Here is a 12,216-nt window from a genome sequence, read left to right on the forward strand (position 1 = left end):
TTAATATTATGCTTGTTCTGGATTCAATGTTTAAGCAAAAAGAAAAGGTTTAACATTACATATCTCGAAAGAAGAGAAAACATGCAGATGATGTCGAATTTTTTCAGTAAATATTTAATTTGGCCCACTTAGTCCCAGTTTTTAATTTTGTCCCTCTGTGAATAACGTCATTGTTGCTTGTTATCCACATTAGGGAGGATAAAACAAAAGTGAAAGTAAAACAAAAAGTACTGAAGTTATGTAGATTTTTTTGGGATTGTCTGGAGGAGGTAAGACGCCTGCATGATTCCAAGGGAAAAGAAAGTGAAAGGGTATAGATGTTAACTTGACAACAACACTGTGAATCTGAATAAGTTACCAGAACTCAAAAAAATTAAGGCCTCAATTACTTAAAAGGTTGGATGGCTTGCTACTTGTACCTTTTAATAACAGCTGAATTAAAAGTGCTCATTCAGCTCAACTCAAATATTTGCAGTTAGTTTTTAAACCACTGGAATAATTACATTTTCAGTTTGTGTGTAGTTCATGATTTTGTACACACAATCCAGTACATATCTACACATATTATAGTAAACAACTCAGATCAGCCGACACCAACCTCCTCACTCCCCTCATCGGGACAAAGCACCCGACCTTGGGGGACCGAGCCTTCGCAGCTGCCGCCCCCTCCCTCTGGAAAACTCACTCCCACAATCCATCAGGAACCTGGACACACTGCAACACTTCAAATCACGACTAAAAACTCACCTGTTCAAGCTGGCATCCCCCCCGTGATTCCCCCGTTTTCTACAGTGTCACTTTTTATTTGTTTGTAAAGCGTCTTTGAGTGTCCAAAAAAGCACTATATAAGTCTGATGTATTATTATTATTATTATTATAAACACATCATAGTATATATACACATGATACACACCGTAGGAGGGGGATTTGAACCAGGTCCCCCATGTGAGTATCAGGAGATTCACCAGTTGAGCGACTCAGCTGAATCAAACTACACACAGTAAATAATATATTATAGTATAGGTACATATATTATACTATAAACACATGATATTATACATATAGACACATTATACAGAGATTATACACACCCGAGGACAGGCAAATTCGGCCCTCAGACAAATTTTTCTTGGCTCTCAGGCTTCCAGGAGAATTGACCCAAATGACCTTGCATCAACTAAAAATGAACTTTTTACTGCAAGTTTTTTTTTTTTTTTTTTTTTTTTTCAATATACCTTGATGAAGCTGATATTTAATATTTAGTGTGTGGTTTTAAGGATGTTAGCATAAATAAAGACTGATGGCTCATTCTAACGTGTTAAACATGCACATATTTCAATTATTCACTGTACTGAGCACCAGTCTATGTCCCTCGATCGGCCCTCTGCTTCATCTGTGTTTAGGTATGTGGTCCTTGATGAAAAAAAGTTTGGACACTTCTGCCCTAGGAGGAGGATTTAAACCCCAGGTAAAAATCTGTGGATTTACTTGTCTAACTGATATAATATAATATGTATATAGTTTAATAATACATACATACTTTGAATTTATTATTATTGTTATTATTTTAATGTATTTATTTTGGGCAAGTAAAGATTTACATTCTTATATAATGGAACATATAACATAAGTGAAATCATAATAGAAATGAAAATAACCACAACAAAAAACTGGCCCAAAAAGGAGTGAGTCATACATTAGAGTCACACATTACACATTATAGTATACACATAGTACATTATACTCACATTACATATTATTTTTTAGTTATTTCTTAAATCTACTAAGTTGTACCTCATCTGTGTTTTTAAATTCTGCTCACTTATACTCGCAATAATTTCCTTTAACTCAAAAAAGAACATGTTACATCAACTTGACATAATTAAGTTTGTAGGACTATTTCTAAAACTTTGAGTATACACAGCTTAATATTTTTTAATTACTTTGAACGTTCGGGTTTACAGTACCTCTATATGACAAAGTGGGACAGATCATTTTGAGCTTTGAAAATGTAAAACAGACTAATAATAAAGGATTACTCAAACAAATGTGAATGAAACGAAACAACTCCAGGACTGTTTTTGATGAAGGAACAAGCTCAAAAGAGAGATTTAAATGTGTTCAAAACAGGGGTAAATTCTGTACTTCCTTCACCACTGCATCACTGAACACTGATTAATCTACGTTTTGTATATTTTTGGGAGATTTTTACTGTGTAGAGAGCGCAAACTTTATGTAACAACAGCACCATCTAGCGGCCAAACAGTTTACAGCGTTTCTATTACCCAGTATCGAAACCGAAAGTTAAAAGGTGTGGTGGAAAACGAAAACGCAACCTTTAGCAGCAGGGAGATATATATAGGGTGTTTTCTGCTCTTGGGAGTCATTTAGGTGCTGTCCTGGCCTGAAGACTAGACTGTTTACACTCGTGCGCTCTGATCCAACTGCGTAAAGTACTAAAGTATGGATTCTAACACGGACGCGGTGGGGAAACGTCTCATTGAAACGTTCAGACAGCGACTGAAAAAACTCATCAAAGTAGACCAGGTCGTCCATCATATTCACTTTCTAACTCCGGAGCAAAAAGACCTGATACTGCACGGACATGGAGAATACGCGGCTGCGGATATGCTGATAAGTGAGGTTCTGAAGGCCCACGAGCCGGGTTGGTTCCGTATGTTCCTCGACGCACTGAGCCACGGGGGATGTGAACGAGCGGCTCAGTACGCAGAGGGCCAGCTCCCCAGCGCGGAAGACGAGGCAAACAATGACCAACACGTCGGGCTCATCCAGATCCTCTTCCCCAGTCTGCTCGGCAAGATGGAGCCCGACACCGTGTGCGTGGAGTGTTACGCGTCTAACCTCATCACGGACGCAGATAGGGACATCGTAAGTGCATCTATCAAATTTAATGCCCCCCATGAAGTGTTTTAGTTTGAGTTTGAGGACAGCTGTTGTTTGCATCCTGGTTGTAATTGCAGGCGCCAAGCAGAAGATGGCGCACGAGTGTTTTGTATCTTATAGTCACAGTCGGACTATTTTTAGACACGCTGCGGTCACACTATGAATGGAAAATGTTGAATGGAATTATATTAGCGGCAAAGTCCATTGTCTTGTATTCAGGAACATTACAACAGATCAAAACACTTCTAATGAGGCTGACTTTCACTGCTCTGAGTGACAGCTTCAACCAGTATCACCGAAAGTAGGTAGAGAAGTCACACTTGAGTCACTATTTTTAGGACTTGAGACAAACTGACTTGATAAAACGGACTTAAGACTTGGGACTCGACTAGAGGTGTGCAAAAATATCAAAATATCAATATATCGTATCGTTTAATGTGATGATACAGTATCGATATTGTGGGCTGCTGTATTGATATATCACCAAGATTATTTTTTGGTGTATTTTACTAAATGATTTTGTTACAGTGCTACAGTTTTGTTGCTTGTTTAGTGGAACACATTGCGACACATTTGACATTTTCACTGTTTTGATGATTAAAATGTTTGTGTTTAATATGAACTTTGCACAAGAAGTGGTTTAACAGAGACTTTTAGTATCACAGCCATTATTTAGCCATTATTTTTTATTGAACCGTATCGAATTGTTTTGAAATATATCGTATTGAACCATAAGTGTATCGAGATATGTATCATATCGGCAACTTAATGATGCCCAGCTCTAGACTCGACTTGGACTTAAAGATCAATGACTCGGACTTGAGCTCTGTGACTTGAGAAGACTTGATGCTTCTGCAAAAAATATATGTTTTTAGAAAATACTTTTCACTTTACAGTTGTTAAGTTTTAAAGGAGCAAACTGGAACATGTCCCTCCCACTTTTCTATTTGTTACTTTGGGTGTAGCTGATGTACTGTGACATGGTGTCCTTAAATGTACTACAGTAATTTACAACACAATAAAGTACAATACAGTAAAACAGAGGAAACTACATAGAACATGATCCTTCCATTTCAGTGCAGACAACACAACAAAACAACTGTTAATAACTTTTACACTTTTGAATCTTAATTCTTTCTATTCTGACCGTAATGATTCACACTAAGATCTTGTCAAAAAATTTTCGTTTCTACAACTCTTATATAAATATACCATGACCTTTTAAGTAAAATTTTGCTTAAAAGTCATATAAATTACAAAACTCTAAGCTGTATTTTTATTTTTTTTTTTGGTTTAAAGACTTGAAATGACTTGAAGCTCAAAGCAGATGACTTGGATTTGACTTTGACTTAAGGGCCAGTGACTCAAGACTTGACTTATCGAAGCCAAAATATCCGATTTGGGTCACTTCAGGCTGCAGTCTGAACGCAGCCTTAGACTTGCCTGTATCTGACTTGGGACTTGACTCGGACTTGAGGTGAAAGACTTGAGACTTACTTGAGACTTGCAAAACAACAACTTGGGCCCATCTCTGGCCAAAAAATGTACTGAAATAAGAGTAACATTAACCTTCTTGTAGTTGACCTACTCACGTAAAAGTTAAAAGTTTTTTTTAGTTTTTTTTTTTGTGTGAAATAATTTCTCTTCTCTTGCTGTTGTTGAATGTATATCTCATATCTTAAGTACTACTATTCAAGTAAGAGAAACGTAAAGAGAAACTGCCAATATTTATAATTTTATGTTAATGTAATTGGAAGGACAAAACATGAAATAATTAAAAAACAGACACAAAAATGAGAAAAACTAAATTATACCTGAAGGAGTGGTGCAAGAAACACAAATGTTCATATAAATCTTTTGTCACTTATACAAAACCCTCAACTCAAGAAACAGTACTATTACTTCAATAAAAATATCATCACTCAAGTAGGAGTGGAAGTATGCTGCTAGAAAAGTACAATATCTTCAAAATGTGTATACATCAGTCAATTTGTTGTGTTTTGTGTATTTATTTCACTGTAGATTAATGCACAGAATGAACCAAGGAAAAAAGCGTCAGAACTTCTGGGGAGAATCATCAAGGGTCCTGAAGGATGGTTCTCCACGTTCCTTGATGTCCTTCGTAAAACAGAACACAATGAGTTGTACAAGCTCCTCTCAGGGCAGTCTCCAGACGAACACGATGGTGAGTAGAAAATGCAGAAATGTAAGGGAATTTCCTAGATAGCAGGGTATTTTAAATTACTTTTAGCGCGGATTCAGGTGACTCTAGCGTGGATTGTTTGCTTTGGCTTTGGGTAAACCAGCAATCATGTCGTTAGATTTGATTTTCTCCTCTGAGCTGTGATTGGTTGAGATTTAACCTCGCGTGTAAACAAAGAAAGAACACAGGGTGGGAAAGAAGAGCTGCATTTAAAGTTGGACTAAACACCTAAACCCCACCCAAAACCTAATTTTAAACTGATGGTTTGGTTAGTACCTGATTTAGTCCTGGTTTATACCTGCTTTAGTTAGTGATTTAGTCCTGGTTTAGTCCGGGTTAATTCTGGTTAAATCCTGGTTTATTCCTGGTTTAATCCCATGTCCATGTCCATATAAATGGACATGGACATGGAATTTGTCCTGGTTTAGTCCTGGTTTAGTACCTGCTTGAATCCTTGGTTAATTCTGGTTTAGTCCTGATTTATTCCTGGTTTATTCGTGGTTTAATCCTGGTCTAGTCCGGGTTTAGTACCTGCTTTAGCAACTGGTTTAGTCCTGGTTTAATGCTGGTTCAATCCTGATTTATTCTTGAGTTAATCCTGGTCTAATCCTGGTTTAGTACCTGCTTTTGTAATGGGTTTAATCCTGATTTAGTCCTGATTCATTCCTGGTTTAGTCCTGGTCTAGTCCTGGTTTAGTCCTGATTCATTCCTGGTTTAGTCCTGGTCTAGTCCTGGTTTAGTCCTGATTTATTCCTGGGTTAACCTGGTCTAGTCCTGTTTTATGACCTGCTGAAGTCCCTGGTCAAGTCCTGGTTTAGTCCTGGTTTAGTACCTGCTTGAGTCCCTGGTTTAGTCTTGGTTTAGTTCTAGTGGATGCTTCCTGGAGCTGTCTAAAGGAAAGTTGCAGCAATACTTAAACTTTGTGAGTAACATCGCTGAGTTAAATCTTGTAATGTTTAAAAAAAACACCATTTAACTCGATAATGTTTCGTAAGCATTTTAACAAACTTGAAATAACCTGAACTCATCATTTCTGGTAAGGATTACTGTTGGGGTTCACAGTGCAACTTCCCGAAAGTTAGTGACTACCTGGCCTGTGTTTATTTGTATTTACATGTAATTTGTGGTGTTTCTTTTTTTTTTTTTTTTTTTTTTTTTGTCTTTTAGCTGAGAAGGAGCCCTCACACAGAGATGAGCCCACAGGAAATGAATGTCCCGCTCCAAGTCCAGCCAAAGATGCAGACTCAGCTCAAGATAATTCTGTGGCCAACCCCCCGTCTGAAGAATCAACAGGTGAAGTCCACAGATACTAACATTTCTTAAAAACTTAATTTTAATACAAAACCACATCCTCAATAGTCACTTTTATAACAACATAAATTTAAATGTCATCAAAACTAAAAAAAAAAGCACCAGAATAAGGAAAATGCAAAATAATTTGATCCCCATTGACTGTAAATATAAATGGACATGGACATGGAATTAGTCCTGGTTTAGTCCTGGTTTAGTACCTGCTTTAGTTAGTGGTTTAGTCCTGGTTTAGTCTTGGTTTAATCCTGGTTTAGTCCTGATTTATTCCTGGTTTAATCCTGGTCTAGTCCTGCTTTAGTACCTGCTTCAGTCCCTGGTTTATTATTGGTTTAGTCTTGGTTTAATCCTGGTCTAGTCCTGCTTTAGTACCTGCTTCAGTCCCTGGTTTATTATTGGTTTAGTCTTGGTTTAATCCTGGTCTAGTCCTGCTTTAGTACCTGCTTCAGTCCCTGGTTTATTATTGGTTTAGTCTTGGTTCAATCCTGGTCTATTCTTGGTTTAATCTTGGTCTAGTCCTGCTTTAGTACCTGCTTTAGTACCTGCTTGAGTCCCTGGTTTAGTCTTGGTTTAGTCCTGGTTTAGTCCCGGTTTAGAACCTGCTTGAGCCCCTGTCTTAATCCTGGTTTAATCTTGGTTTAGTCCTGGTTTATTCCTGATTTAATTCTGGTCTAGTCCTGGTTTAGTACCTGCTTGAGTCTCTGGCTTAGTCTTGGTTTAATCCTGGTTTAGTCCTGATTTACTCCAGGTTTAATCCTGGTCTAGTCCTGGTTTAGTCCTGGTTTAGTACCTGCTTGAGTCCCTGGTTTAGTCTTGGTCTAGTCCTGGTCTAGTCCTGGTTTAGTACCTGCTTGAGTCCCTGGTTTAGTCTTGGTCTAGTCCTGGTTTAGTCCTGGTTTAGTACCTGCTTGAGTCCCTGGTTTAGTCTTGGTCTAGTCCTGGTCTAGTCCTGGTTCAGTACCTGCTTGAGTCCCTGGTTTAGTCTTGGTCTAGTCCTGGTCTAGTCCTGGTTCAGAACCTGCTTGAGTCCCTGGTTTAGTCTTGGTTTAATCCTGGTCTAGTCCTGGTTTAGTAACTGGTTTAGTCCTGGTTTAATCCTGGTCACTTAGTTCATTTCTTTATACAGGCTATATTCATCCACTTTTTTTTTTTTTTTTTTTGCAACTACTTCTTCTAAGCTTCTTTTCAAAACAATAGAAATTTTGAAATCTTGTGTTAGGTGGATGTAGTTGTCGTCGGGGGACTATTTTTCTCGTGTGTCTGGCAAAAAACACTAGTGTCAGAGTCAATTAAGTGAGCAATCTGACAGAGAAATTGCAAAATATATTCAAATTTCAAAAAATCGTTTCAAAAGACCAAACCCTTTTTTTTCTTTCTTTTAACAAATGATTCCTCAAAACGTGTCATGTCCATAAATACTTAGTGTGTCCCTCAGAGGTTGCTGTTGTTGTACTGAACTGAAGTTTAAATGCGTGACGTGTGTATTGTGTGAATGTTCTTCTTCATTAAGCTCTCATTTGCACATGCAGCAGGTAAATGAGCATCTGAAGCAAATTTTTGGAAGAGCAAATGGAGTAATAAAACCACCCAGAGTAAACTTGCGTGGAAAGGAAGGCTTAAGTTGTCACGCACTGAACTCAGCTCGTCAGAGGAAAATAAACATTAAAAAATAATATGATTTGTAGGGGTGAAACAATATTCAAGTCTCACGATACAATATTGTCACGGTATAAACCTCACGGTACGATATTTATTGCGATATCGTGGGAAAGCTCACGATATGGGGGGGGGCTCACGATTAGGGATGTAACAATATCTAAGTCTCTCTGTACGATATTTTCACGATATAAATCACACGGTACGATATTTATTGAGATATTTTGTGGAGTCTAACAAAACTGTTACTATGCTATTTTTTCCTCTTAAAATGCCTTGACGAGACTTAATCCAAAGAACTAAGACTTAAAAGTGCTTAGAACTGTTATTTCTTCATGTAGTCCATGCTCAAATGGAGCAAAGGATCATGGTCTATGTAGTTCCCTCTGTCTTTTTATTTTTTTATCTATTGCTGCACTATAACTCTTAATTTAATCAAAGACACTTGTAATTCGATATATTGTGATGGTCCACGATATTATTGTGAGAACTTTGACGATACGATATCACGATATTTCGGTTATTGTTACATTCCTAATGATTAGTATTGATGTTGCTCCTATTTTTGGGTTTAAAGGTCCTATCAGGGTTCCCATGATCATGGAAATCCTGGTTATTCTAAGTTATGGATATTGAAAATGTTTTTTCCAGGCCTGGGAAAGTCATGGAATTTGGTCAATTCAATGAAAGTTTTGGAAAAGTTGTGGAATTTTAGTATCTCTTTCATGCAACTACAGAGTTATTATGATTATTTCTGAACGTCTGTGCGTTCGTTTATAAGAGACGACAATAAATGCACTGACAGGATTTTGAATATTAAAAAACTATAAAACCAAACCATAAAGTGAGTGGAAAGGGTTAACATTTCATATTTAGTCCTAAAAGTATGATAAATTCTACTCATGTAGGTGCTGTAAAGTCATGGAAAATTCACTTTAGGTCATGAAAAAGTCATGGAAAAGTTTTGAAATTTTGTCAGTGTAAAAGAGTGGTCTGTTCTATATTACACAAAATTGACTCTTGTGAGCTTTAAGTCATGTTATAATGTTGTTACCTCATCAAAAACAGACCTGGAGTTGTGTTTTGTTTCATTTAAACATGTTGGAGTAATCTGTTATTATTAGTCTGTCTACATCTCCAAAGCTCTAAATGCTGTGTTCCACCTTGTGATGTCATGTAGTGGTAGTTTTCAGGTTAAGCTCTCCCTTGCCGACATGTACATCAAAACAGAGAGGAAAATTCCATAGGCGTGATATTTATTTTACTATTTCAGCAACTTTGTGTAGAACATAAACAGATAAAACCGTGTGGTAGGTTACTATGGTTACGCCGACTTCCTGTTGCCATCAGTGCAACCCAATCCTGTTTTCATTCCCTTCACCTGCACTCTGAGCCGGAGCAGAGGTGCGCTAATTCACAGTGATGGCTACATGTAAACAGTGCACACAAATAACAGAAAAATGTGCCTGTTTTAAATTAGACGGACAATAATGAGAACAGGCCGTGCTGACATGGGACTGGGGTTGTCAAAAGTGTCGAAAATCAGATATTATTCTAGACTAAAACTAAAAATGTGGACCACTATGGAACCTACCTGGACCACTGAGGGATTACGCAGATATAAGACGGCCTGGTAATATAAAAGAAAGTATTATGATTAATCTTGAAATCACATCCTGTTGTCTATTTTAAAATCTAAAATAAAAATACTCTCTTTTTTGGAAAATTTTCAAAAACTACACTAGAACACCCAATTTTTTCCAGTTATTTATTGAAATTCAAGTCCAATGAAGAGCTTGAAATGGTACAAAGGTAAATATTGAACAGACAGAGGTTTAAAAAAAAAAAGATAAAAGATACAAAACACAAGTCCAAGCTCTGCCAAAACTACCTCAGGAAAAAAAAAACAAGATAGTAAACTTGAAAACATGGAGTGTCCAGCACAGTGTCCAGACTTAAGCCTCATTGAGCTGGTTTGGGATGAACTGGACAGAAGAGTGAAAACCGAGAAACCTACAAGTGCCACACATTTATGGGAACTTCTGCAACAGACTTGGGAAGAACTTTCTGAAGAATATTTAATTTCTATTGTAAAAAAGAAGGAGCCACGAGTGTGTTCAGCTGTTTTATCTGCCAAAGGTGGACACTTTCATGAATCAAAAGTTTAGAATACGTTTTGGTCAACAGTAAGGTGACCATATTTTTGTTTGTAAAAACCCGGGCACCTTACAGGGGGTGGGGTCTTGACATTGAGCTACTCTCACCTCGCAAACTGTGCACATGGCCTCCCACTTGTCCCGAACGGAAGGAAAACGGAGAATTTCTTGTACAAGTCATCGTTAAATGCACATTTGCGCTTCAGCATGTGGCAGGCTGACCGACTGTTTGTGTCTGCTCGCTCCTTCTGAGTGCACAGAGAGCTACGAGAGCCGATCAGTTTAATGGCGGTAATGAAAACCCGGACATTTCCATCACTTAAGAAAAAAAAAACAAGGACAGGACTCAAAAATCAGAAATGTCCGGGGAAAAACGGACATTTGGTCACCCTAGTCAACAGTATACAGTAAAAAACTGGAAAAAGTGTGGTGTTCTAAAACTTTTGACCGGTAGTATATATGTTTAAACTGTGTGATTTGAATGAAAAATTATTTAATTGTCCATTTAATATCTAAATGTGATCATTTTATGTTCTATTGTTTTATTCAGTATCATTGCGCATTATGACCCAGCTTGTTGAGGTCAGGGAAGTAACAAAAATAACCAAGATGGAAAATGGAATAAATTAATGTTTAATTAACAGAGGTGTAAATGGTAAATTAACAAAACAGACTAAAATATACAGAAATAAAAACAGAACAACAGAATTAACAGACGAGTTTTGTGCCACAAAACGGGTCACGCAGGCTCACACAAAAACGAGACACACGCAAAACTAAAACACTGCTTACTTTATTTCTTCATTTTTGATTTCAGATTTGTACCAAGCTGAAAATGCTGAAACGAAGCAACCCTCAAGCGGAAAACCTCCCAAAGTAGGAGGTGAGTAGACGGTAGCTTCCCCCATAAAAACACACAGGAGCAGGACTGTACATTTAACCCATTCGATGCCACATTCTGTTCAATTATAAAGTCGACTTGGAATGCGTTGCCATTGGAAACTCCATTTTCCGGGGTTCTTGGCTCCCCGCACTAAAGGATATGTTTCCATGTGTGTTGCGTGATTAGGCACAGGGAGGTTTCTGGGGACGGAGCACGGCCAAGGCTGCAAACTCAAACCACATGCCCAAGACTGTAAAAGAATAAGAGCAACATAAAAGTGAAACGTATGCAATTTGTACCAGCTTTTGATTTGAGGGAGTAAGGGGATTGTAAAATGACTATCAAAGAGTGGACACACCCGATGGTTTGAGAATAACACTGGGAAGTAGTCCAATACTGATGTTATACTATGCTATTGCTCTGTATGTACAGCTGAAAAATGGGGGCACAGTGAGATAGATTTTCAGTGCAAGTACACAAAGTCTTTATTACAGTCTGTGGTTTTAGGCTGTGATTGTGCTATAGGAACGTCATCAACCATTGAGTCAATATTTGCACTTTGTTTTGTTTTAAGCCACAGTAAAGGTATATAGAGACAAGCAGGTGATGGACCCTCTACCAGAAATGCACCTTTAAGGTCATTTTCACACATGTTTGTGCGCTCTATGGACTGAGCCCAGTGCACACTAGATTTAGTGAGCCACGTGAGAGTCTGAACCATCTGAACATTAAACTTATTTCTATGACAGCACACTTCAAGCGGACAGTGGTCTTTTCTTTCACCCGTGGATGAACATAAAGACATACGTGCTTGTGATAGCAGAGAATGGGCTTTTTTAACTACACACAGACAGACCCAGACTCATTTGGTCAGACAGACCCAGACTCACCTGGGCAGACAGACTGAAGCTCACCTGTGCAGACAGACACAGACTAACCTGCACAGACAGACCCAGACTCATTTGGTCAGAAACAGACCCAGGCTCACCTGCTCAGACAGAAAGACCTAGATTCACTTGTGCAGACAGACCCAGACTCAACTGTGCAGACAGACTCAGGCTCACCTGCGCAGAAAGACAGACCCAGATTTACCTGCGGAGACAGA

The 12,216-nt window shown here is 38.1% G+C and overlaps 1 protein-coding gene across 1 annotated transcript in view; it reads left to right on the plus strand.

The window, feature by feature from the left end:
• The first annotated feature begins 2,301 nt into the window (after positions 1-2,301).
• The window catches only part of ifih1 (interferon induced with helicase C domain 1), a 42,836-nt gene continuing 32,921 nt past the window's right edge, over positions 2,302-12,216 (plus strand). The window contains exons 1-4 of the mRNA XM_055161573.1: positions 2,302-2,889; positions 4,927-5,089; positions 6,276-6,401; positions 11,046-11,111. Coding sequence (XP_055017548.1) covers positions 2,464-2,889; positions 4,927-5,089; positions 6,276-6,401; positions 11,046-11,111 — 781 coding nt within the window. The 5' untranslated portion in view covers positions 2,302-2,463. The remainder of the gene's footprint in view (positions 2,890-4,926; positions 5,090-6,275; positions 6,402-11,045; positions 11,112-12,216) is intronic.

Source organism: Boleophthalmus pectinirostris, unplaced genomic scaffold (genome assembly GCF_026225935.1).
Source record: "Boleophthalmus pectinirostris isolate CB_2022bp ecotype Guang Dong unplaced genomic scaffold, ASM2622593v1 HiC_scaffold_1, whole genome shotgun sequence".
NCBI lineage: Eukaryota > Metazoa > Chordata > Actinopteri > Gobiiformes > Gobiidae > Boleophthalmus > Boleophthalmus pectinirostris.